The sequence below is a fragment of the Musa acuminata genome, chromosome BXJ1-3 (assembly GCF_036884655.1).
Source record: "Musa acuminata AAA Group cultivar baxijiao chromosome BXJ1-3, Cavendish_Baxijiao_AAA, whole genome shotgun sequence".
Classification (NCBI taxonomy): domain Eukaryota; kingdom Viridiplantae; phylum Streptophyta; class Magnoliopsida; order Zingiberales; family Musaceae; genus Musa; species Musa acuminata.
In genome coordinates, this window is record NC_088329.1 from 43,750,368 (window position 1) to 43,776,250 (window position 25,883).

Sequence of the window (25,883 nt, forward strand, 5' to 3'; positions counted from 1 at the left end):
GAGTTCATTGCAAAGGATGAGTGTTTCACCTGCTTGGCTCTATTCAGCAATGGAGGTACCTAACAAAGCTTGAAGAGTTGGTGATACCATCAGCAAATGTGGCCAGTGGGGGATCATTTTGGTGGTTCTTGTGAATGAACAGAATGATCAGAGTAACAATTGAAGAGATCTCTTGACTTAGAAGGAGAAGACTAATGTGGCATTGTCGTTATGGGAGCAATGAGGAAGAAAGTTATTTCATATCCTATTTATCTCTTTTCACTCTCTATCTATAGATTGGATCCAATGTGTTAGAGCGCCTCAACTGCCTCCACTTTGATTTGGTGCATATTTCCATTGTGTTCTTTCTGCTCCAAGAAAAAAACAAAAGGGGTTTGACAACAGTGATGGAACACAGGACTCATCACAATCATTTGAAGAAAATTGCATTTTTTTTAAGCCTAATCTGCCTCATCCTTTCTGTCTTATTGAGAATCACAAGCTTACTATTTAGTACTATCAATTCAGATGTTGGTCACAATACCACACACAATATAACTGGAAAATAGAGCAGAATTCAAGGCAATAGACGGAGTAACCTACAAACCTATGTATGGAAAAAAAATCAAAGTTGAATATATATATATATATATATATATATATATATATATATATATATATATATAAGCTTAGATTGACATGACTGAAAAGTTTTCCTTTTGCTTTGACAAACTCCTCATCTATGCAAAATTGGATGAGGTTTGTCATTGAACAAGCCACAAAACAAAAGGCATAGTTTGAGATGAGATGACAAGTCACACTCTCTTCGTATATCGATGATTCACGTAAATGTTTACATCTTCTGAATTTTTTTTGAGATAGTTTCGTATATGAAATCCTTACATATATTAAATCCAAAACTATGTTAGACTCTCATGTGCAGTACTATTTCTGATAAGAGTCATTTTGATATCTGGTAGCAGTATTTTGATCATTCAAAATCTCATAAATAATTATAGAACTACAAAAACAAAAAGTATAATTCTAATTCCTTCTAGCAATCTTTTTTCCGAGCCTACATTCCATGTTTACGCAGAGAAGAAAAGATGATCTATACGTTTGTCTTTGTGGTAATATGTTGAGGAATCCAAAATCAATGACATGCTACAAATACTCTGATCAAGACATTTCACTGCCAACACACACAGCATTGAATTAATCACCATAAAAAAAAGAGCTACAGGTATAAGAAGGTGAGGGAAGTCGAGGAAACAGACAGACAATGGTCAGCTCCATTTGCAATGATCATATTAGACATGACTGCCAAATGACATCGTGAATGATGTCGATCTCCCTGCCATAAGCAGCAAAAGATGATTGTGAGTTGCCACTCCAAAACCAGAAGGCGTTAGATGGTCGAGACGTGAGCATGAAAGGTAAGTTACCTCAAAGCTCATTGACGTCTTCTTCTTCTTCTTCTTCTTCTTCTTCAGCAGCAGCAGCAACAGCAGCAAAAGCAGCATCATCATCGACTAGGTTTGTGTCGAAGGTGCAGGAATGTTTGATGTAGCTTATGTAATTGCCTCGGAAATCTCTGATGGAAAAAATTGGAAAGCGTTCGATCATGGGCCAGTCTGCGCCATTTTGGAGGCATCTGCGGAGTATTTGGGTGGTTCCCCGCACGTCCAGTCTCTGGAGCGTAGTGAATGATTGTTGCGCCAACCACTCTGGTAAATGATTGTTGCCACGCCCAAACAGTCCCAGATTCAAGACTTCCAGTGCAGGGAGATCAGCAACAATCTCCAGATCTGATTCACCAATTATACTCATTTCTTTTACACAAGGGAAACCTCTGATAGACTTGAGAGCACACACATCGGCCAGAAACAATGTGGTTAAGCAGGTTGCCTGTCGGATCAGGCCTTCCGGTAGAGACTTCAACTTGGGGCAATTTCCGAGGACCAATTTGTCGAGGCGACGCATAGCAAAACCTTCCGCTACCCAATTCCACACTTCCATGTTAGTCATTTCCAAGAGTTCCAGCTGCCTTAGTTTCGGAAACAACGAAGGAGGAGAAGTAGAAGAAGAAGAAGGGCGCTTTGAATTCCGTTCCCGTTCATGACCAGCAGCAGCAGCTTCACACCCAAAAAATTCCGGTCCGATGGTGGTCACTGCACGTGCACCTCGTATGAAAAGAAACTCCAAACTGGGGAGCTTCCCTAGCGGTGGAAGCAGTGGCCAATGAACACAATAATTTAGTTCCAAGCGGCTTATGTTCGGAAGAAGCGAACTGATGCTTGCAGACGCCATCCAGCTGGGGTACCGGAGGCCGAAATTCTGTAACCTGAGCCAAACAACAGATGATGGTGGATGAAGTGCCACATCCAACACCTTCTCCATTCTTTCAATCTCTTCCTCCGTGTGACCATCGGATGTCAGTGTGGATGAGCAATGTAAATGTAGATTCTTCAGTTTATGGTTACATTTTAATATGCTCGTAACCCTTTCCGGTTTAGCTTCCAGCCACGCCCTCTCCAACCTGCCAACGGACAGGTATCTGAGTTCCTGGAGGCCGCATAATGCTGCCAATGGGCACATACCATCATTACCGGTGTTCACGACGAATCCTCCGAGTTTATTGAGGTGCTTCAACCTTCCTATTCCACATGGTAAGCTCTCCAGATGTGTATATGTACAATCGAGTGTCCTTAGATTGAATAGCCTAGCCATACCCCGGGGGATATGTCTCAACTGATCACATCCTCTGAGGAGCAAAAACTGTAAATTCGTAAGATTGCATATGCTTTCTGGAAGCTCCGTTACACGGCTATGAGACACATTCAAGTATCTCAGGTGTATCAAATTTCCGATGTAGTGCGGTAGAATATCGATATTTGTGTAAGTAAGGTGCAAGACTCGAAGTCGGACGAGGTTCTTCAAGGAATCATCTATATCCTTCACAGAGCCATGTATTCCCTCCAATAACAATGTCCTCACCGACTCATTTTGCCTGGTCCAACTGACGATATCCCGGATGTCCATGGTTTCAGTGGCCACGACCGACAACCGACGCAGCTTCATCGTGGCGGCAGCACTTCTCCACTCGTTTTGCACGTCACTAATGCACAAGCTCTCATCTCTCGATAGGAAATGGCTGAGCGATCGCAGCAAATCATGCATCTTGGAATAATTATGGTAGTCCAGACTCAAAGGTTGCAGCGATTGTAGAAGGCACCTATGATGCAGCTCTATGTAATATTGCTCCCCTGTTTCCTCCAAGCTGGCATCTTCTCGTGCTTCGACAAACCCCTCGGCTATCCATAATCTGATGATGTCAGACTTGCCAAACACATAGTCTTCTTTGAACAAGGCACAGTAGAGAAAGCATTGCTTGAGATGGGACGGCAAGTCTTGGTAGCTCAGGTACAGTGCTCCGTGCACACCTTCGGGAAGCCCGGTCCGTGACCATGCGGCGCTGCGGAGAACTTCCTCCCACGCATTTCTGTTGAGTCCTCTTGTGCAGAGGACCCCTCCGATGGTCTTGATGGCCAGGGGAAGCCCTCCGCATTTCTCAACAATCTTCATGCCTGTGTCCTTGAGATCTTGGGCATCCCTTTCCTCCTCTGCATTCATCGTCGCCTTCTTGCACAGGAGGGACCAGCCATCCTCCGGAGGCAGCAGCTTCATCTCGTGGACGTAGGCCGCCTTCATTTGCCTCGCGATCCCTGCGTTTCTGGTGGTCACCAGCACCCTGCTCCCTGCTGCGCCTCCCTGCAAAGGATTGCGGAGCAAGTCGTCCCAGATCTGAGCATCCCAAACATCATCCAACACCAGCAAGAACTTGTTCCCTCTCAGGAGACCCTCCACCAAGGGCTCCAGCAGACTCCTGCTCTGTTCTCCACCATGGCTTCCACCAGCACCTTTAACGATATTTCTGAGAAGATCCGTCTCGCTGAACTCTTGGGACACGCACACCCAGATGGTGGTGCCGAAGTTGGCTTTGACTTTGCCATCATTGAACACCTTCTGAGCGAGGGTGGTCTTTCCGATGCCGCCGATCCCCACAATTGCCAGCACCACCACGTTCTTACTCGGATCTTGCTTTGTCAGCTGCTCCACCAGTGCCTTGGCGTCCTCCTCCAATTGCTCGCCAACCATGTCAGACTCCATCACGGGGGAAGTTATGCGACTAACTCGAGGAACCACCCTTGGTTCGGCCGCAGACACATGGAGTTGCAGCTTGAACCTTCGGGCCGAGATCTCTTCCAGCCGATCGTTGAGATCCTTGTTTTTGATGCCCACCTCATGTCTGAACTTGACCTCGTCGCTTAAGCCAGCAAAGATGGAAAATATGTTTCCTTTGAACCGCTTCGAAGGGGACTCTCCCGGGGCGCACTTCTCGGCCGAGGTCCGCCACTCGTCGAGGACGTCGTCGGCGTCGTACATGACATCCTTCAGCTCCATCAGCCAGTCGTTGACGGCCTTGTCCTCGATCCGCCGCTTCTCGGCGTCAAGAAGGACAGACTGGATGTTGCGGAGAGTGCTTTGGAGCTTTTGGATCTCTCCGGGGACTCCCAACAACAAGTCCACCTTCTCTTTAGCCATGTCCTTCAACGTACCGACCAGCCCGGAGACGAAGGAATCGGCCATCTTTGGTCACGGAGTGGGAGTATGGTAGCTGTCACCAAGTATTGGTGGCAGCCAAGGCAAGGGTGAGTGAGGTGCAAGTTATAGCTGCAACTCTTCAAACTATAGCAATAAAAAAACCTTCGTCAAAAAGTCTCAAAATCAAACAAAAAGTAAATCCTTACTAATCCAAAGGCCATGTTACCAAGAATTAAAAAAGATTAATGAACAACGAAACAATACATATTTAATGAATTCGAAGTCAGTATTATAAAAAGTGCATAACTTGTGCTCATAAATGCCCAACCAAATCTGATGTTGGGACGCAACGTTGACTAAGAACCCTAGCAATGGCAAACATGCAGAAACTACTATTAGTAGCTGGACGAACAATATAAAGTAGGAGTGCGTTTTATATTCAAATCCACCTTTGATTTTACTGTTGTTCATATCATTCGATCGGACGCAGCCTCTGTCGTCTTTCACAGCATTATTGCAAAAAAATAAAAAACAAAGTTGGTGTCATCTTCCATTGCACAATAATTGACCGATTCCACAACGTGATGTGGGATAAAATAGCCTTCCATACCAACTAAAGGCGTCTGACATTAAAGATAAAGGAGGTTCTAATGCCAATAGACAAAACTAGTAGGAGATGGACAAAGAAATAAGTGAAAACATAATTATATTTTAGTCTCGATGATATTATAATTTCTTCACACTTACTTGTAGTTGATGAAAAATAATTTCTCACTTACAATTAAAAAAAAGTGGTTCCACATGATGTGACATTCAATCATATAAGAATTTTTAAGTAAAAGATATTGTCTAAACATGAAGGTTTATAATACAAACCAGGTTAAGTCAGATAATATGATAAATACAAACAAGATCACTAACAGATAATATGTTAGCTATAAGATCACTATCACTTTATCAGTCTAATGGATTGATACTTAGTGCAGGACGAAAGAATGCAAAGAAACTTAAAAAACATATCAGCACATGTTTAAAGCAAGCTTGATGCCAAAGGAACTTAATAAATAGCGGCACAAAATAAAGCATCATTTATGTTAAAGGCAAACACGATCTTAAAGAAACTTAAAAAAAAGAAAAGCGACACAGCATCATCATGTTTAAAGTAAGCATATCCTAAAATAACTTAAAAGAATAATGACACAGAATAAAACATCATTATGTATGAAGCAAGCATGATTCTATAGGAACATATATATATATATATATATATATATATATATATATGCTAAACTTAAATTTAGAATCATATATATGGGCTAGAAGTTCTTTCATAATAATAACTAGAATTTCACATCAATGCTCTGCGTTCACAAGAACAGAATCTATAAACATCTGCAATTGATATATGCAAAATGTCGGAAAAACATGAAAGACTCAAGAAATAGAGCCATAAACCACAGATTCCACAATATCAACTCTTCCAAACATGATAGATCTTATTTGGAATTGTACCAAATCTCTTTGTGAACATACATAAAAGGCACTGTGATGTTGATATATATCTAGTTGCCTTCGCTTTGCTAGTGGAGAGCAGGTTCACCCCTTTTGATGACTTGTACCCATAGAAATATGGGATGTGGCTGCTAACGTTGATGGTCATGTCACAGAACTAATAGTCTTCCTTGAGTGCTTTTTGCCTTTGTCACATGGATCCAGCTTTTTGCCTTTGTCAAATACATGAGAATAATTATGCACTTTGGAATTGATTCCAAAATGGTTTCACATCTTTCTTCTATGAACCATCTTTGGGTGGAACTGAGGGCACTACTAGTAGTCTTCCGATCCCCATATATTCTTCTGCTTCTTAGACAGCATGTCGTTCAAACTACATTCGAGTTTTCTACTCTGAATCACCCAAAATCTGGGTTTTATCTTCTTGTCCAGTGAGTAGCTGAAGTACCTTGGGTATTCGACAATTTCCTTGAGTGGCTTCTTCATGGTTCTTAAGAGGAAATCAAGCTTTGGTTTCAGAACCATTTCAATGCTATAGCCCAGTATGGGAGAAAATCTACAGATCATGGAGCATACTTCCCTCTTAGACAGCCCAACCCTCATAAGAAAGATCAGCCTGCAATGCATCAGAAATCAAGATGAGCAGATATCCCACCAACTGCTAAGAAAGCTTTGGTTTCAGAACCATCTCAATGTTGTAGCAGTGCACTGTAGCACTGTAGCAGTACTATAGTACTCGGTACATCTGAGTGTACCGCTCGATATACCTGGGTGTACCGCTCGATATACCATACCGTATCGATACCGAGCTCAGATCGAAATACCGATACGGTACGGTATTACGAACCTTATACGAAAGAATGAATAAATATGTTAAAACTCACATCTAGGTGGAAGTATTCGTCGCTATACCTGGGAAGTAGACAATCCAAAAGTAGCATTTCTGGATATTTTCTGACAACCCGAAGAAGACAATCTCTTGAGACACCAAAATCAACAAGGAAATTGACTTTCTTTCTCAAGGTGTTCTCAACACTAGAATCAAATATTTCCGGACAGCGACATAAAATCCTACCAATGGTTTTGTTATCAAATTAGCTAACACAAATTAAAGCATGAATCTAAATTTTAGGTAAGTCAATATAATTTAATTGATGTTTTGAAGAATCTGGTACGTTATTAATGCTAATGCAGCACAACAAGCAATGTACAGAACCACGTTATTAATGCTAATGCAGCATATGCTATGTTATTAATGCCAATGCAACAGAACTACGAACATTAACCGATGTACAGTATCCATATTAATGCTTCATAGATAAGCAACAGAAAACCATATATTTTTTTAAAAAAATTAGCAATTATACAAAAAATCAATTTGATACCTCTTGAAATTGTTTAGGTTTCTTCAGTAGGAGCTGTGGGCTAGAGGTAGGTAATAACTGGAACCAGCATCTTCTTCTTAACACCAAATTCATTAAATTGCTCCACCATTGACTTCATCTTTGTAGCCGAACAACCCAATATATGTGGCCAACTCCTGATTGCGAGGTCGACACTTGATTTTAGAACCTGAAGTAAAGTAATATCAGGTTTTGTTAAATATATAAACACTCCAAGAATATGAACCAACAAACCACCTATACAATGAATATATTTCAAAATTCATGACTTTTGCATCAGATGAATAAGAATAATAAAGTTGGTCAGAAAGTTACATGAACCTCATCAATCAAGGTGGCAACTTTTGAGTAGGAGATTCCACTTAATATATGGTGCATGACTTTGCAAATGTTATATACCAAAAGTAGTAGAATTGACTAACTAAAAATGATAGGTGGGAATGACAATAGTACAGTTGAAATGCCTGCTTCAGGAACACCAACAAGTTCAAGAAAGCCAACCGACGGTTTAAAATGGTCTTCCACAGAGCACAAAAGAAGAAGCTTTGGAAATGATTCGACCAGATAGGGAAATGAGGCATCTTTGTGACCTAACATACTTAGACCTCCATCCATGTCTTGTCTTGCCTCCATCTGCATGAAATATTTGTCACGAATGCTATAATGCATTCAATACAACAAAGATGTACAATGCACCAACCCAGATAAGTAAGAAAGTAACATTTAATGTTACACACTTTTTCAGAAAAAGGACAAAGTGCTCTGAACATCCTCATCCGCAGAATCGATAGGTACATCATCATTCGTCTAGCATTTCTTCCGATAAGTGCCTCATTAATACTGCTTGGAAACAAAATTCCACTCACAAAATTGACCTACACAAGCAAATCCACAAAAAGGACGTGTGTGGTTAAATTCATAAACATTAGAGAAATAATGGTGTAATCAAATCGCTACTAACATTAGAGAAATAATGTCGATCTCCCTGCCATAAGCAGGAAGAGATAACTGCGAGTTGCCACTCCAAAACCAGAAGTCGTTAGATGGTCGAGACGCGAGCATGAAAGGTAAGTTACCCCAAAGCTAATTGATGTCTTCTTCTTCTTCTTCTTCGGCAGCAGCAACAGCAGCAAAAGCAGCATCAGCATCGACTAGGTTTGTGTCGAAGGTGCAGGAATGCTTGATGTAGTTTATATAATTGCCTCGGCCATCTCTGATGGAAAAAATTGGAAAGTGTTCGATCATGGGCCAGTCTGCGCCATTTTGGAGGCATCTGACGAGTTGTTGGGTGGTTCCAATTACGTCCAGTCTCTGGAGCGTAGTGAATGATTGTTGCGCCAACCACTCTGGTAAATGATTGTTGCGACGCCCAAACAGGCCCAAATTCAAGACCTCCAGTGCAGGGAGATCAGCAACAATCTCCAGATCTGATTCACCAGTTATACTCAGTTCTTTTACAGAAGGGAAACCTCTGATGGACTTGAGAGCACACACATCGGCCAGAAACAATGTGGTTAAGCAGGTTGCCTGTCGGATCAGGCCTTCCGGTAGAGACTTCAACTTGGGGCAATTATAGAGGACCAATTTGTCGAGGCGACGCATAGCAAAACCTTCCGCTACCCAATCCCACACTTCCATGTTAGTCATATTCCAGAGGTCCAGCTGCCTTAGTTTCGGAAACAACGGAGGAGGAGAAGTAGAAGAAGAAGAAGAAGAAGAAGAAGGGCGCTTTGAATTCCGTTCCCGTTCATGACCAGTAGCAGCAGCAGCTTCACACCCAAAAAATTCCGGTCCGATGGTGGTCACTGCACGTGCACCTCCTATTTCAAGGAACTCCAAACTGGGGAGCTTTCCTAGCGGTGGAAGCAGAGGCCAATCATTGCAGTCAATTAGTTCCAAGCGTCTTATGTTTGGAAGAAGCGAACTGATGCTTGCAGACGCCATCCAGCTTGGGTACCGGAGGCCGAAGAAATTGTCTAACCTGAGCGAAACAACAGATGATGGTGGATGAAGTGCCACATCCAACACCTTCTCGATTCTTTCAATCTCTTCCTCCCTGTAACCATCGGATGTCGATCTGCGTGAGCAATGTAAATATAGATTCTTCAGTTTTTGGTTACCCTTTAATACACTTGTACCCCTTCCTGATTCAGCTTCAATCCACGCCCTCTCCAACCTGTTAATGGAGAGGTATCTGAGCTCATGGAGGCTGCCTAATTCTTCCAATGGGCACGAACCAGTAGCCGTGTTCACCACGAATCCTCCGAGTTCATTGAGGAGCTTCAACCTTCCTATTCCACATGGTAAGCTCTCCAGGGGTGTAAGTTCACAATTGATTGTTCTTAGATTGACTAGCCTAACTATACCCTGGGGGATATGTGTCAACTTCGTACATCGTCTGAGGATCAAAAACTGCAAATTCGTCAGATTGCATATGCTTTCTGGAAGCTCCATTATATCGGTATAAGACACATTCAAGTATCTCAAGTGTATCAAATTTCCAATGTAGTGCGGTAGAATCTCGATTTTTGTGTCCACAAGATTGCCTGTAAAATGGAGGACTCTAAGTCGCACGAGGTTCTTCAAGCAATCATCTATATCCTTCACATGGCCCCTTGCTATCTTCACCAACAATGTCCTCACCGACTCATGCTGCTTGGTCAAACTGACGATATGCTGGATGTCCGTGGTTTCAGTGGGCACAATCGACAACCGACGCAGCTTCATCGGGATGGCACCACTTCTCCACTCGTTTTGTACGTCACTAACGAACAAGATCTCATCTCTCGATAGGAAATGGCCGAGCGATCGCAGCAGATCATGCATCTTGGAATACTCAAAGTAGTCGTCCAGACTGTAACGTTGCCGTTGTAAAAGGCTCCTATGAAGCAGCTCTCTATAATATTGCTCCCCTGTTTCCTCCAAGCTGACATCTCCTCGTGCTTCGACAAACCCCTCGGCTATCCATAATCTGACGATTTCAGGCCTGTCAAACAAATAGTCTTCGGGGAACAAGGCACAGTAGAGAAAGCATTGCTTGAGATGGGACGGCAAGTCTTGGTAGCTCAGATTCAGTGCTCCGTGCACACCTTCGGGAAGCCCGGTCCGTGACCATGCGGCGCTGCGGAGAACTTCCTCCCACGCACTTCTGTTGAGTCCTCTGGAGCAGAGGACCCCTCCGATGGTCTTGATGGCCAGGGGAAGCCCTCCGCATTTGTCAACAATCTTCATGCCTGTGTCCTTGAGATCTTGGGCATCCCTTTCCTCGTCTGCATTCATCGTCGCCTTCTTGCACAGGAGGGACCAGCCATCCTCCGGAGGCAGCAGCTTCATCTCGTGGACGTGGGCCGCCTTCATTTGCCTCGCGATCCCTGCGTTTCTGGTGGTCACCAGCACCCTGCTGCCTGCTGCTCCTCCCTGCAAAGGATTGCGGAGCAAGTCGTCCCAGATCTGAGCATCCCAAACATCATCCAACACCAGCAAGAACTTGTTCCCTCTCAGTAGACCCGCCACCAAGGGCTCCAGCAGACTCCTGCTCTGTTCTCTATTATATTTTCCACCAGCACCTTCGATGATATTTCCGAGAAGATCCGTCTCGCTGAACTCTTGGGACACGCACACCCAGATGGTGGTGCGGAAGCTGGCTTTGATTTTACCATCATTGAACACCTTCTGGGCGAAGGTGGTCTTTCCGATGCCGCCGATCCCCACAATTGCCAGCACCACCACGTTCTTACTCAGATCTTGCTTTGTCAGCTGCTCCACCAGTGCCTTGGAGTCCTCCTCCAGTCGCTCGCCAACCATGTCAGACTCCATCACCGGGGAAGTTATGCGACTAACTCGAGGAACCACCCTTGGTTCCGCCGCAGACACATGGAGTTGCAACTTGGACCTTCGGGCCGAGATCTCTTCCAGCCGATCGTTGAGATCCTTGATTTTGACGCCCACCGCATGTCTGAACTTGACCTCGCGAAAGCAAGCACAGATGGGAAATCCGCACAAGGTGGACGGCCTCGGATCGGACGCACGAGGAGTCCACTTCTCGGCCTCCATCCGGCACTCGTCGAGGACGTCGTCGGCGTCGTACATGACATCCGTGAGCTCCATCAGCCAGTCGTTGACGCTCTCGTTCTCGATCCGCTGCTTCTCGGCGTCGCGAAGGACAGAGTGGATGTTGCGGAGATAGCGTTGGAGCTTTTGGATCTCCCCGGGAACGCCCAACAGCAAGTCCACCTCCGCTTTAGCCATGTCCGTCAACGTACCGACCAGCCCGGAGATGAAGGCATCAAGCACAACGGCCATCTTTGATCACAGAGTGAAGGAATCATCAAGCACAATGTACCTCTCTCTCTCTTTAAAGACAAAGGTTGGTGGAAGTCATAGCGGCATAAACTATATATTTTTATTTTCTAAAAGAAAACTTAAAAAATCATAGGCTTCATTATATGATGAATGTGTGAAACCATTTTGAAAAAAAAAATTCAAAAAAAAAACATATTATATTATTAAAAAGAAGCCTCAAAATTAAACAAAAACAAAACCATCACCAAAATCAAAGGCCATGTGGTGACCGAGAATCAAAAAGATAAAAATATAAACCAAACCCATTCTTATTCTTGCACAGAAATCAAAAAGTCAACTAAAGTATGAGTGTGTTTTATATTCAAATCCAACTTTGATTGTACCGACGCACGTCTTTTGTTAGTTTGGCAAGTCCCATAGTCCCACATCGGGAAAATTAGACTTGTTGTCTCGTCTTGGAACTATAAATAAGGGCCTGAGCTTTGATGTTAGACACACTACGAGAAGTACCACAGACACCACAAGAAGTACAGCAGGCATCACAAGAAAACTTGCTTATGGTTTGAAGTCTTCTTGTTTAGGAAGCTGAAGGTGTTTTATGGCCTAGGAACATCTTCCTAAGGCATTTGTAAGTGTCCCTCTTTTTATAGTAGTGATTTGCTCCTCCTTCGTCCGTGGATGTAGGTCAATTGACCGAACCACGTATATCTGGTGTTCTGGTGTTCTTGTCGCTTTTATTCTTTCCACTTTATTGTCTTTGTTGTGTTGCCAAAATTACCCTTTGGTAAATATTCTGGGGCTAGCTCTAACAAACTGGTATCAGAGCCTGGTTTTGGGATCTTTTGGCAACGATGACAATAACAAAGATTGTTGTCGAGAAATTCGACAGAAATGTCAACTTCGGCATGTGGCAACTCAAGATGGAGGCCATTCTGGTTCAAGACGGAGTTGATTTGGCACTTCAGGGTGCTGAGAACATTCCAGATGGTACGTCAAAGGAAGATCTTGCGGGTATGGATAAGAATGCCCGATCCAGCATCATTCTAAACCTCTCTGACGAGGTTTTACGGGAGGTAGCTACGGAGACTACGGCTAAGAGCATGTGGGACAAGCTTAAAGCTTTGTACATGAAGAGGACAGTGGAGAATCGTCTCTACTTGAAGCAGAGACTGTATATGCTTCGGATGGTTGAAGGTACATCTATACTCTCGCATCTTGATAAGTTTGATTCTTTGGTTATGGATTTGGAGAATATAGATGCAAAAATTGATGATGAGGATAAGGCTTTGTTGCTCTTGTGTTCTCTTCCCCAATCTTTTAAGCATTTCCGTGATACTTTGATTTATGGAAAAGAAACAGTTTCGTATCAGGAAATTAAATCTGCACTAAAATATAAGGAGCAAATAGACAGAGATATCACTGGGGAAAGTAGAGGAAATCAGGCTGAGGGTCTGGTTGTCAGGGATAAAATGGATAAAAGAGAATTTGACAGTAGTAGATCTAAATCTAGATCTAAATCCAGACATAGAAATTTGGAATGCAGATATTGTCATAAAATGGGGCACATTAAATCTGATTGCTTTAAATTGAAAAATAAATTAAAGCAAAAGGAAAAATTTGTTGAGAAAACTATTGAATCCGCTGAAGCTAGTGTAGCATCTGATGAGAATTTTGGAAATATTTTCTTTGCTACTGATGACAGGACAAAGTCTAAAAATGAATGAATTTTAGATTCAGGTTGTTCTTATCACATGTGTCCCAATAGGGATTTGTTTTCCACATATGAATCTTGTAATGGTGGAATTGTTTTGATGGGCAATAATGCTGCATGTGATGTTGTTGGTAGAGGAACAATCCGAATTAAAATGCATGATGGTATTGTGAGGACGCTCACTAATGTTAGACATGTTCCTGATTTGAAAAAGAATCTCATCTCTTTAGGCACCCTAGAGGCCCTTGGGTGTAAATACACAGCTGAAGGTGGAGTTATGAAAGTTTCTAGAAGTGCTCTTATTGTTATGAAAGCTTGTAGGTCTGGTAGCTTATATATTCTGCAGGGAACTACTGTCACAGGTTCAGTTGCAGTCTCGTCATCATCATTGTCTGATTCTGACATCACCAAATTATGGCATATGCGTTTGGGTCATATGAGAGATATTCGACCACCACAAAGGTATGCAAATTTGGTTGCATATGCTTTGTCTGTTGTAGAAGAAACAAGTAAAGTTGGTGAGCCTACTACCTATTCAGATGCAGTTTCTTTTGATAATTCCGCTAAGTGGTTGATTGCTGAGGGAAAGGTTCTTGTTCAGAAAATTTATACGAAGGACAATCCAGTTGATATGCTTACGAAGCCTCTTCCGGTTTACAAGTTCAAGCAGTGCGTGGACTTGGTTGGTGTTCATTGTTGGTGATTGCCCGTTGGGGCTTTTATGAAGAAGGTGGAGCAAGTTTTGTTGGGACATGCCAAGGTGGAGATTTGTTAGTTTGGCAAGTCTCATAGTCCCACATCGGGAAAATTAGACTTGTTGTCTCGTCTTGGAACTATAAATAAGGACCTGAGCTTTGATGTTAGACACACCACGAGAAGTACCACAGACACCACAAGAAGTACCATAGACACCACAAGAAGTACAGCAGGCATCACAAGAAACCTACTTATGGTTTGAAGTCTTCTTGTTTAGGAAGCTGAAGGTGTTTTATGGCCTAGGAACATCTTCCTAAGGCATTTGTAAGTGTCTCTCTTTTTATAGTAGTGATTTGCTCCTCCTTCGTCCGTGGATGTAGGTCAATTGACCGAACCACGTATATCTGGTGTTCTGGTGTTCTTGTCGCTTTTATTCTTTCCGCTTTATTGTCTTTGTTGTGTTGCCAAAATTACCCTTTGGTAAATATCCTGGGGCTAGCTCTAACATCTTTCACAGTATTATTGCAAAAATAATAATAATAAAGTTAGTGTCATCTTCCGTTGCACAATAATTGATCAATTCTAAAACTTGTTGTAAGGTAAAATAGGCTTTGATACCAACTACCAACTATATGACATTAAGATAAAATAGGTTCTGATACTAATCGACAGAAGAGATGGAGATAGGGATGAGCCAATGATGGAGATGTGGAGGGTGTAGGGTGGAAGACAGAACAAAGGCGATTATATTTTATTCTCCATCATATTATAAATTCTTCACACTTACTTCTATCTAGTTGAAAAATAATTTCTCACTAGCCATCGCAAAGAAGGGGTTCACACATGGTAGGACTAACAAATAGACATATAAGAATTTTCAAATGTAAGATTTTATATATACATCAAGATTTGACACACTGATCAACATTTTAAATCAAGCTAAACCAGATAATATGACTGATACAAACAAGATCATTAACAAATAATATGCCAGCTACAAGATCACTAGTGATTAATATAAAATAGGTACCACCTGATGATATAAGATAATATAATATACGCTCTATGAAAACTTGATAGCAATATTGAGTGGACACATATAAGAAACAATACAACACGGATCATAACCTCGATAAATCAGATAATATGACAGACACAAATAATATCATTAATAGATAATATGTCAATTACAAGATCACTAGTGATTAGTATAAGATGGATACCACTTGGTGATATAAGACAGTACAATATACGCTCTACAATAGATAATTCCTGAAACTTGATAGCAATATTGAGTGGACACCAATAAGGAACAAAACAATACGAATCATAACCTCGACTGGTATAGTGCGAATACATAAAATTATAAACCTTGAGAAACATCGATAACATATATGAAAATTTCATTTAATTAGTAATCGGATGCTCTAAAATATTATAGAAAGACTAGAATAAGCTCAAGAAGCTCACATCGACATGCCTCAACCTTAGCTGTCAACCAAAAAAAACTTTCAAATATAGCAGCACAAACTAAGGTATTATTATGTTTAAAGCAAGCATTAGCTTGAAGGAACTTAATGAATAACATCACAAAAGAAAGCATCATTTTGTGAAACGCAAACACAATCATAAAGAAACTTAAAAGAAAAGCGACAACAACATTATGTTTAAAGCAAGCATTATCTAAATAACTTTAAAAAATAATGACAAGGAATAAAGCATAATTATTTTTAAAACAAATATATATATATACATATATATATATACATATATATACATATACATATATATATATATACATATATATATATATGTATATATATATATATACTAACCTTAAATTTAGAATCATATATATGAAAATTTCTTAGCATAGAGGGGTATATGGGCTAGAAGTTCTTTCGTAATAATAACTAGAATTTCACATCAATTTTCTGCATTCATAAGCACAAAGCGATAAACATCTGCAGTTGATATATGCAAAATGTGGGAAAAACACGAAAGGCTCAAGAAATAGAGCCATTACCCATAGATTCCACATCATCAACTCTTCAGAAATGGTAGATCTTATTTGAAATTTGTACCAAATCTCTTTGTGAACATACATATAAGGCACTGTGATGTTGATATATATCCAGTGGAGAACACGTTCACCCCTTTTGATGACTTATACCCATAGAAATACTGGATGTGGCTATTAATGTTCATAATCATATCACATGGAACTAGCTGTACGGATCCAGCTTTGCCTTTGTCATATACATGAGAATAATCATGCACATAGCCTTGGCTTTCAAAATGGTTTCACATCATTTTTTTATAAACCATCTTTGGGTGGAACCGAGGGCACCACTAGATACGGGTGATACATACCGGTCCGTCAGTTTATCAGTACACAAACCGTTCGATACTAAACGAAACGAAATAAATAATATATATATATATATATATATATATATATATATATATATATATATTATAAAAGACGACGTCGCGTCGCCTTTTTCGACGACGTCGTTGAGGTGACACGACATCGCTTTTTTTGACGACGTCGCCTTATATATTAGAATCTTACTACAACTCAATTGTTCAAGTATGCTAAAGAGGAAGAAATCTTAGTGAAAGTTCAGTTTCCTAAAATTATATAATATCATTAGAAATAATAGTAGAATAATTACAAATAAACCTACTATTTAAGATTCTAATCTCTATAATACTATAAAGGTTCAGGCACCTACTAATAAAGTCTTATGAAGCATCCGCTGATTTGAGTTGTAAATTTACAAATGCTTTTCACAAATTCCTAGAACAATTTAAACACAATTGAATTCTAAGTAGTAAGTAGACTCCACTAGTAACAAAATATCTATCCCAGCTTAACTTAATATTTCGAGGCATGCACGAATCAAAATAGAATGATGCATGATGACCAAACCCATATGCACGCGAGTGGTTGCATAATTAAAATTAGCAAAAAAAAGGGAATTATACAAAAAAAATAGGAGTGGTTGCATAATTCTTCAGTGGGAATTATACAAAAAATTAGCAACAGACGACCAAGTCGGCTTTGGTTTCAGACACAGGTTTGTGGTTGAAGACTTGTGAAATGGACCGAGAAAAGACAGGTTGAACGAGAGAAGGAGATGGGAAGAAGACGATCGGTCCTAACGCGTTTACGTGTTATTGCATGTCGCCCATCAAACCTTTGACCGCTGCATCTGCCGCAATGCATTTTGTAAGTTGAAATCGACAAGTAGGTAAGATAGATTTGATGTCACAAAAACAAAGTTTAATTCATTGTCATCTCTATCTCCAAGTATGAAGTAGAGATCAACACGAATGCCTTTTGCCAATCCAAATGAAAATAGAGAGAGTTTAGAGAATAGTTCAACTATTAAGGATTAAAAAGGTTCTCACAACTTAAATACTTAGTTTTTTTATAGTATATTAATTTTTATCTCAATGAATATTGACCCTATTTAGTTAGTTCCCTTTAATTTGAACTCTTGAATGTATACTATGAATGAGTTGTTGTATGCACTCGTATGTTCTTCTGAATTATATGTACATACGAGATTGATTTAGAAAACTGCAAAAGTGTTCAACAAATGGATACAAAGTTTTAAGACTGCCTTAAACGAGCAAGCAAGAAATAATTAGAGGAGGAAGACAGATGCATGCAAGACATGACATATCTCCATTGATGATAAGGGAATCGAAGCAGTCGTTCACTGCATGGGCCGATGAGGTCTTCGCCGTCTCCCTCCGCTGCTGTCGAGCTCTGACCAACCTCACCTGGAAACAATGCTCACGACCGAGAAGCATTAGGAAGCTTCACGACGACGCCACTCACCACCATGGCCGACCTTCCCATGATTCATTCAATTCATTCACAAGTCTCGGCTACAGTTTGCAAGCGTTGAATCCGTGGAAGTCGGACAAAGCTTGTCGTCATCTTTCCCGCCCCCCCTCAAATAGTGTTTTTACCCTATTTGTGGGGGTAAAAACACTATAGAAAAATACTGTCGCATGATTCATTCACAAGTCTCGGCTACAGTTTGCAAGCGTTGATTCCGTGGAAGTCGGACAAAGCCTCTCGGCTATTAAGATTATGAAAAAATACTTTAGGAAATATATTTAGGTTTGAAACGTGTATAAACACTTTGGAAGAATTTCTTCAACATCTTTGATTTAACACAAATTTCACATTTATTAAGACCATCAAAATGATAATTTATTAAGTCACACTTAACCGTTCTTCTAATGGTGCTAGTTCCAATACGTGCTAATCTATCATGTCGAATATGAATCAACAATATCAATAGAAGCAACATCTTTATTAAATTTAGAATCATTGTCAACAATAGATAATTTGACCATTCCCTCAACGGAATAGTCTTTTCCAACAAAAGTTCCATTAGGAGATAGAATTAACTTCCCGGATTCAAATACAGATTTAATTCTAGGGTTGCCAAGGAGATTCCCACTCACTAAATTTCTACTCATATTTGGTACACGAAGAACATTAGTAAGAGTGACTTTCTTACCCGAAGTGAAAGCGAGTTCCACATTTCCCTTGCCAATCACCTTAGAACGAACTTCATTTCCTATTTGAATCTCTTGCCCTTCTGTGACTTCTTTATAAGTCTTGAATAGTATCTTATCATAGCAAACATGGACGGTAGCACAAGTACCGTACCACCAACCAGAAACCTTGCCAAATATGACATTCACTTCGCTCACCGTAGCAATTATATTATCATCTCCCTCAACAGAGTTGACTTCTAGTTTCTGGCCTTTTTTAAATCTGCAATCCCTAGCAAAATGACCAGGTTTTCCACAAACAAAATAGCCTCCACTTTTTGGCTTCTTAAATTTTCTTTGATCCCTTTTGGGGCCAAAATGATTCTCCTTGTTTTGCTTGTCTCTGTTGGAATTTTTATGCTGATTCACAACATTTGCTTTTATATTGCCAAAAGAGTTCTCACTCTTGTCTTTCATCCTCGATTCCTCCTCGATTCAAAGATGTTTTTGAATTTGCTCCAAAGTGATATCCTTGGAGTCATGCAAAATCTTCTTCCTATACCCATTCCAAGATGAAGGCAACTTGGCTATTATAGCCCATACTTAAAAAGGTTTAGGAAGTTCGATTTTTTCAGCTTTCAATTGATTAACAATGACCTACAACTTATGCACTTGTGCCAAGATTGACTTGTCATTCACAAACTTGTAATCAAAATATTTAGAAATTAAAATTTTCTTTGTCCCTTCCTCCATATTTGAATTCCAAAGCTTTTCAAATTGCTTTTGTAGATAGTTCCACAGTATAAAGATCATAAAGCCGGTTCGAAAGAGCATTGAGAATGTATCCTCTACACATGATTTCATATTCAATTCTCTTCTTTTGTTCAGCCTTGACTTCATCGGTGTCATCATCGGTTGGATTAGGAATTTATTGAAGATTTGGATCAAGCACATAGAAGATCTTCAAAGCAATCAACATGAACTTCATTTTATCTTGCCAACGGGTAAAATTCGTTCCATCAAAACGATCCAAACGAACAAAATCTTGATTCAATAATTTGATGGTATTTGTGGCCTCCACGATGAATTTGTATAAACTCACAAAAATTTTAAATTTTAAAAGTCTTGGAAAGTATTTTACACCTACACATAAATTTTATAAAATAAACTAATAATCCTAATAAATATAATATTATAACATTAAGTCCAACTACCAATGCGAGTCAACACAATTGTATGTAATCAATATCGTACTCTTTTCTATATATTTCAACATTGTTAATCTTTTCTAATATAGTTCATAACAATATTTGTATTTTGTTTTGTCAAGATAATATTATTATCATATTCAATCATAATATGTATATAAATATAAATAGGATAATAAAAATAAATAATTTTAATTAAGTAGAAAAAAATATCAGTAATAGTATTCACTTAAATATGTATCACCTTATGTTTATGAGTTGATCATATTATTCCAAGAACATATTCTTTAAATATTTTACATTATAAAATTTTAATAAATTGGTTAATAATCTTAGAAGTGGTGCTAAGTTCTTAATTAACATATGTTGTATTTGGATTTTTTTTCTATAACTACTAAGTATTTTAACTTATCATTCTTAAAGAAGAAAACTATTATGGTATTATTATAAAATATTTTCAATGGCTTGGTAATTGAGTCGACCACAAAAAGTCTTAAATATAAAATTTTGTAACCATAAAGTTTGATTTATGATATCAAAATATATCATAAATTCAGCTTACATTGTTGATGATATAATAAGCGATTAATTTTTTACTTTATTAAGAAATTACCCACAAGCATATAAATTCTAAAATGGACTTCCTATTGTCAAAGTAATTTATAAAATTAACATCTAAATATTCTATTACTTCAAGTTGACTCGATCTCTTATACGTGAGCATGTAATTTTTCATCTTCTATAAATATTTTATCATTTTATTTGGATCTTTCTAATATTTTACTTTTGTTCTCATATCTATCCAGTATTCCATTTGTAAAACTAAAATATGATCTTGTATAGATTTAAGTATATAATAAACTCTCAACTATACATGCATAAGTAACATATTTTATCTAATTCCTTTCTAAATCAGAGGGGTAAACATGCCTTAATTATGAAAGAAAGCCTAGAATTCCACATCACTCATGATGGTTCTTGTGATTCTGGTGTGGTAGTCACAACCATTTGATTTTGAAATTAGGTTGACTCTGACGCTTAGTAATGCACTTTGACATGTAGAAGTAGGAGATCATACATTAGCATCACTAAGGCCCCAACTTTCATCATCCAGAAACAATTCTGGCTCAATCTCCTGTTTGAGTTTTAGAATGTCTCCTGAGTTCTGCATAGCCTGCCAAATGAAAATAAAATAGACAAACAGTTATAGAGATCTAATTGCAAAGATGTGACTGATCAAACAAGCATACCTGCCAATTTATTAACCCCTGATTAGCTTTTAAGTATCTGCATTCCGTAACGATGACAAATCTCCTATTTAAATCCCTTTAAAATAATCACATGTTCCAAAGGCAAGCGAAAAGATAATTTACTAAGTAAAAAAGCATTTTAATAAAAGGAATAAAGTATATATATGTCGGAGAACTCTAGTTTTACATTGGGAGTAAAAATGAATATGAAATCAAACAATACAAGATATTTGAAAAAGAAGTTTGACAAAACAATGAGTTGGCTTGATTCTCATTAAAGAGTGATAAACTATGCTGTAACAATCCCACTAGAGTCATACTAGTTCAGCGATGAACTGCTTCTCTCAACTAGCAAAAAATAATCTATATGCAATCAAGATTCAACTAACCTTGTCAGAGACGAACATACTGACAAAAATTGTAACCAGTTTCACCATGTTTAACAGCAACAATAAGAGATCATAATGTGACGAAATAAATTGGTTCCATGAAATGAATATTCTGATGTATCTCATGAAGTTTTAGAAGTTGATCGCTAGTGTAATGAACGCGTTCATGACTTTCGAATCTGAAGTCTCCAGTCTGGTAAAATAGTTACATAATGCTGTATAATACTCCTTAAAATCACACTAACAGTTGTCCATAAGGCAATAAATAAAGCAACAAGAGATCTCCCAAAAAACAACCTTTATAATCACTTGAACAAATTGACAAAATAGCATGCCGTGTTAGCCAAATGTATATGACATAAAAGAATCATATAAACTCCAGAAGCTAATAAGAAGACAGCGAATCTCAGTAACTTGACAGACTGACGCTGGAATCTTTCCATAAGCATGTTACAATGTTTAATTACCAGGAACATGAAGTATATGAGCTACCAGTCACAGCAAGCAAAAGCGGACACAGAAATCAACTGATCGATCGAAACAGACAAGTCAAACTCTATGACAATAAAAAACTATTCATCCACTCTAATTGTGAGGATACCAATTAGAAATGGCCAAACTATTCAGTAGCACAGAAGATATAATCTGGAACCCTTTCAGAATCCTGAAGCTTGCTTCCACCGTCTAACCCATGGGAAGCACGATTCTGACCTACCTGGGATGAGGTTTCACCACAACCTCACCTTTTCCATCAAACTCCCTCCAGCACACGTAAAAGAGAACAGATAGAACGACAACGGATGCATCAATCTACCAACCAATCGAGAAAACGAAAACCGATATCGAACATCAGATCAGGCGATTCAAAGACGCAAGCTTCAGTCGGCCCAAAGAAGCCACACATCAATGGAGTTTAATTTCCCAACGACCTTGAGCGGGAGGGGGGCGCCGGCATCGCCACGTGGGCCGAGGACGGGAAGATTGGAGGCGGCCGTATCGAACCCGGGGGGGAGGCTTCCGCTGCCTCGGGTCCCGCCGCTGCTGCTGGGCCTCAAGCTGTTGTCCGTCCGATCCGTCTTCATGCCTCACCGAATCACCTCCTCTCGCTATCGTAAGTGCTACGAACACGCTATCAACCCGATCGGCACCTCCGCATGTGGAAGACGAGAGGAGAGATGGAGGTAGGTCTTCGCGAAGTCGTCCACTTCGCTCTCGGGGTAGCGTACGAGGGAGGGAGCGAGGGAGGGAGGGAAAGGAGCCGGTCCGGCCGTCGACGGGTAGTTTCGTAATTAGATCGTCGTATTTTGAGTCTCAGATTGTGATTTACTCCTTTCCAATGTACCCGTCGGTTCACCGCTGATACTAAACGGGCCCCGTTACCATCAACACCTTATCCGCAACGAGGTACGTTACCACGAGTTTCTCGTTTAAATGATGGATTGTGAGTGGACGAAACTAACCTTGCACTTCGACAAGAATACTCGATGAATGCCACTGTGGGGGGAATCTTGTGACACATCATAGCACCTGCTGCTCACGTGACTTTAAAGGAGGGAGAGTGCTTTTACATATCTATCCCTGGAAAGTATGAAAATAGTGTATTTACTCTTATAAATATATGCATATATACATCCCTCAAAATTATGATCCTCCACACACAAATATATACATCAACATCTATAAAATAAATATAAAAATCTTCAAATTTATAAGGATAAGATTGTGTGTATTGTACCTCTCCAAATTAGGATAATAACATTTCAACAAAATGCTTGTCAAAATTATTTCTCAGGATCAGTCTTGTTGGGGTAGAACTGCTTGAGGTTTCAGATGTCAGTCTAGTCTGGCAATTAGAATGAGAGACATCAAGAACATGTGGTTGATAGCAAAGATGCTCTATTTAAATGCAGCAAACATGACCATGGTATACTGCAGTTGAAGAAGCCAACCAGTCCATGCTACACCAGAGAGAGAGAGAGAGACTGTTGACACAAGCTGAAGCATTATTCATTGCACACTGCACTACTGCATCATGAGAAGAAGTTCTTGTCACTAGTGATCAGGACAGCATGGACTTGGAACAGATAACCAAGATGGAAAGTAGGAAAGTATGAGCAAGAGGAGATCTAAAGAACATGTACACATCAACTCTTCTTGTGCACCACCAGCCTCAGAGAAGGCTGGTTGAAGTTGTTTCATATGGTTCACAGTAGCTGAAGCTTTTTTGGCTTCACAGAGAGGTGTTCATCTGTGCCAGTGGGATTATACAAGTTAAAATGCATTGATTCATCATGTTCTGTTATCAAGCAACATAGCATCTATCTCAGATTGCAACACACCGTAAAACTCGAGAAAATTATTGTATCGGTAAAAGTATCGTTCTTGAAAAAGAGGAAATTGATACATATCGTTCTCAAAGTGACAAACGCCATTGCTAAGAGTTACATTATCGACGTAGGAAGTGAAATTAGATGAGTTGCCTTCTTTTCCCTTTGAGAAAAGACAGTAGGATGATCCATTTCAGACACACTATACAAGTGAGGAGAGCCTAAATCCTTGAGCTACTTGATTGTGCCATGTAATTTTCCTCTATTCAGTATGGCTGGTCTGATTCCCATGTCTCAGCAAATCGGAAGCTTCAGATCATTAGCCACCACATCTCCTCCATTCATGGAACAACTCTTCAATGTATCTGCTTTTAAGGGCTCCCAAGTGACCTGAAACTCCTCCATTTCCTCGGCTTCCTGCCAACAGAAAACCCATTTATGAATCCAAGAGTGCTGCTTAGGTTCGAATGCAAGCAATTCGAGTTATTGTATTTGTTTCTACTGTAAGCAGACCTGGTTCAAGTCTATAATTGTTGAAGTCCTAGGAAGATCATCTTCTCTTACGGTTGAAAGACGAGCTTGACACTCGATAACGGTACTCGAACAACTATTGCGAAGCGATTCGAATGGCCTAATCTGTGGTCTCTTCTTTTTGAGTCTATATTGTGTTCTTCCTGAAGGATTCTTCAATAGGCAAGCATACTTCGTCTGCAAGAATCTACATGATCCACCATCAACAAGAATGTTTATTTGGTTGTAGACCATCCAAAAATACAGGGTTATGAACTCTGACCTTTTAAGTCAATTCTAAATGTCAGCCAGAAATCAAGAGAAATAATGAATTCAATGGAATAAAGGAAAGATGTAGTACTCGACTTCGGCACGAAGCTTTAGCTTCCTCATATTGGCCTTGTGCAACTGCTGCCTCTTTGATTCAGTTTCCTGGTGAAATAGAATCCAAAACAAAATCTTGTAAATGTTGTTCATGATGCAGCAATAGATTGAGAAAGCTCATACTACTGAATGACATCCCATGTTATATTGACTTCTCCAAACATTAGATTAAAACTTAGAGAAGAGTGCTTTCTAATCATTCAGACAAAAGGAAAATTTGAAGCACCAGATTACAAATCCAACAGGCAGGAAAACTAGAAGAGAACTTAAGATTAACTCAATCCATAAAAGGAAGAAAAAGGAAAAGAAAATCAATAAAGTGTAGATCCGTCTAAAAGAGCATGACAAGAAATTATTTCTGCAACAAGATTACTTTCAGATCTCACAATCTAAGAATGGAGGAGAAAAAAAGATTATTTCATTATGAGAAAAAATACTCATAAACAAACTAAATTTGCAACCCAAAAAAAAAAGCCCCACTAATTCAAGGAAAATCTGAAGACAAAGAGGTAAAGAAGCCCAAAGATCTCACCTTTCTTAACTCTTCATAATCTAGAAGAAGGCTCTGGTACCTAAAGCGCGCCTTGTCCTCTTCACCGACCGGCGATAGAGAGCAAGATGGGAAGAATCCCACTGCAAAGCTCTTCCCTTTCTTCGTCACCATCGTCTCAAAATCCGATCTTTAGGAAGGAGAAGGGAAGGGAAGGAGAGAGCAACGGCTAGAATGAAAGGAAGAGATGACATTGTAGAGCAATAAAAGCAGGGAAAGGTTCCTTCCCCTGTTCTCCGAGGTCTGATGATGACCAATACGCCCACATAAATTGAATGGGATATGGGTTGCGGCAATTTTGGCAAGTTTGGGGGGGTTGGTTTTGTCTGAGGCTCGGAAGGGAAGAGAGAGGAGGAGAGAGAAAAAGCTTGGCTGGGTGATGCATATCCTGAAACACTTGCCCTTCTTGACTTCTCCCTTCTTCTCCCGGTTTCTACTTCTCTCACCTTGCCTCCTTTCCATCACATGACTCCAGGCCTAGATGGGCCACCGTGAACAAAGACTGGTGGAGAGTAGAGATCACATGGACTCCA

The 25,883-nt window shown here is 39.8% G+C and overlaps 3 protein-coding genes and 1 long non-coding RNA gene across 9 annotated transcripts; all 4 read right to left on the reverse strand.

Annotated features, from left to right (window-relative positions):
* Positions 1 to 1,066: 1,066 nt before the first annotated feature.
* Positions 1,067 to 5,545, reverse strand: LOC135633324 (putative disease resistance protein RGA3). Its single transcript, XM_065142665.1, has 2 exons — positions 1,425 to 5,545; positions 1,067 to 1,333 (listed from the first exon to the last, which is right to left on the reverse strand). The coding sequence occupies exon 1, from the start codon at positions 4,627 to 4,629 to the stop codon at positions 1,426 to 1,428; it is 3,204 nt and encodes a 1,067-aa protein (XP_064998737.1). The 5' UTR covers positions 4,630 to 5,545; the 3' UTR covers positions 1,067 to 1,333; position 1,425.
* Positions 5,546 to 5,950: 405 nt separating this feature from the next.
* Positions 5,951 to 11,857, reverse strand: LOC135633259 (disease resistance protein RGA2-like). Of its 6 annotated transcripts, none has more exons than XM_065142553.1 (5): positions 8,461 to 11,857; positions 8,237 to 8,374; positions 7,953 to 8,132; positions 7,482 to 7,668; positions 5,951 to 6,712 (listed from the first exon to the last, which is right to left on the reverse strand). In XM_065142553.1, exon 1 carries the CDS (start codon positions 11,799 to 11,801, stop codon positions 8,583 to 8,585), a length of 3,219 nt encoding a protein of 1,072 aa, XP_064998625.1. In that variant the 5' UTR covers positions 11,802 to 11,857; the 3' UTR covers positions 5,951 to 6,712; positions 7,482 to 7,668; positions 7,953 to 8,132; positions 8,237 to 8,374; positions 8,461 to 8,582. The 6 variants fall into 6 exon arrangements, with proteins under 6 accessions (XP_064998625.1, XP_064998621.1, XP_064998622.1 ...); XM_065142549.1 differs by having other exon boundaries at positions 7,821 to 8,132; XM_065142550.1 differs by having other exon boundaries at positions 7,815 to 8,132.
* Positions 11,858 to 20,855: 8,998 nt separating this feature from the next.
* Positions 20,856 to 23,103, reverse strand: LOC135633338 (uncharacterized). The gene is made up of 2 exons (XR_010494964.1): positions 22,509 to 23,103; positions 20,856 to 21,114 (listed from the first exon to the last, which is right to left on the reverse strand). It is a non-coding gene; the product is annotated as an uncharacterized LOC135633338 (long non-coding RNA).
* An 838-nt stretch (positions 23,104 to 23,941) lies between these two features.
* Positions 23,942 to 25,610, reverse strand: LOC135638173 (uncharacterized). The gene is made up of 4 exons (XM_065151165.1): positions 25,333 to 25,610; positions 24,778 to 24,848; positions 24,420 to 24,624; positions 23,942 to 24,323 (listed from the first exon to the last, which is right to left on the reverse strand). Exons 1-4 carry the CDS (start codon positions 25,462 to 25,464, stop codon positions 24,201 to 24,203), a joined length of 531 nt encoding a protein of 176 aa, XP_065007237.1. The 5' UTR covers positions 25,465 to 25,610; the 3' UTR covers positions 23,942 to 24,200.
* Positions 25,611 to 25,883: the final 273 nt, after the last annotated feature.

Coding starts and splice junctions, on each gene's coding strand:
- LOC135633324 (XM_065142665.1), bottom strand. CDS start 4,629: ATGGCCGATTCCTTCGTCTCCGGGCTGGTCGGTACGTTGAAGGACATG.
- LOC135638173 (XM_065151165.1), bottom strand. CDS start 25,464: ATGGTGACGAAGAAAGGGAAGAGCTTTGCAGTGGGATTCTTCCCATCT. Junction 24,625..24,777: donor AAGCTTCGTGCCGAAGTCGA/GTACTACATCTT, acceptor TGGATCATGTAG/ATTCTTGCAGACGAAGTATG. Junction 24,324..24,419: donor CAATTATAGACTTGAACCAG/GTCTGCTTACAG, acceptor TTCTGTTGGCAG/GAAGCCGAGGAAATGGAGGA.
- LOC135633259 (XM_065142558.1), bottom strand. CDS start 11,801: ATGGCCGTTGTGCTTGATGCCTTCATCTCCGGGCTGGTCGGTACGTTG.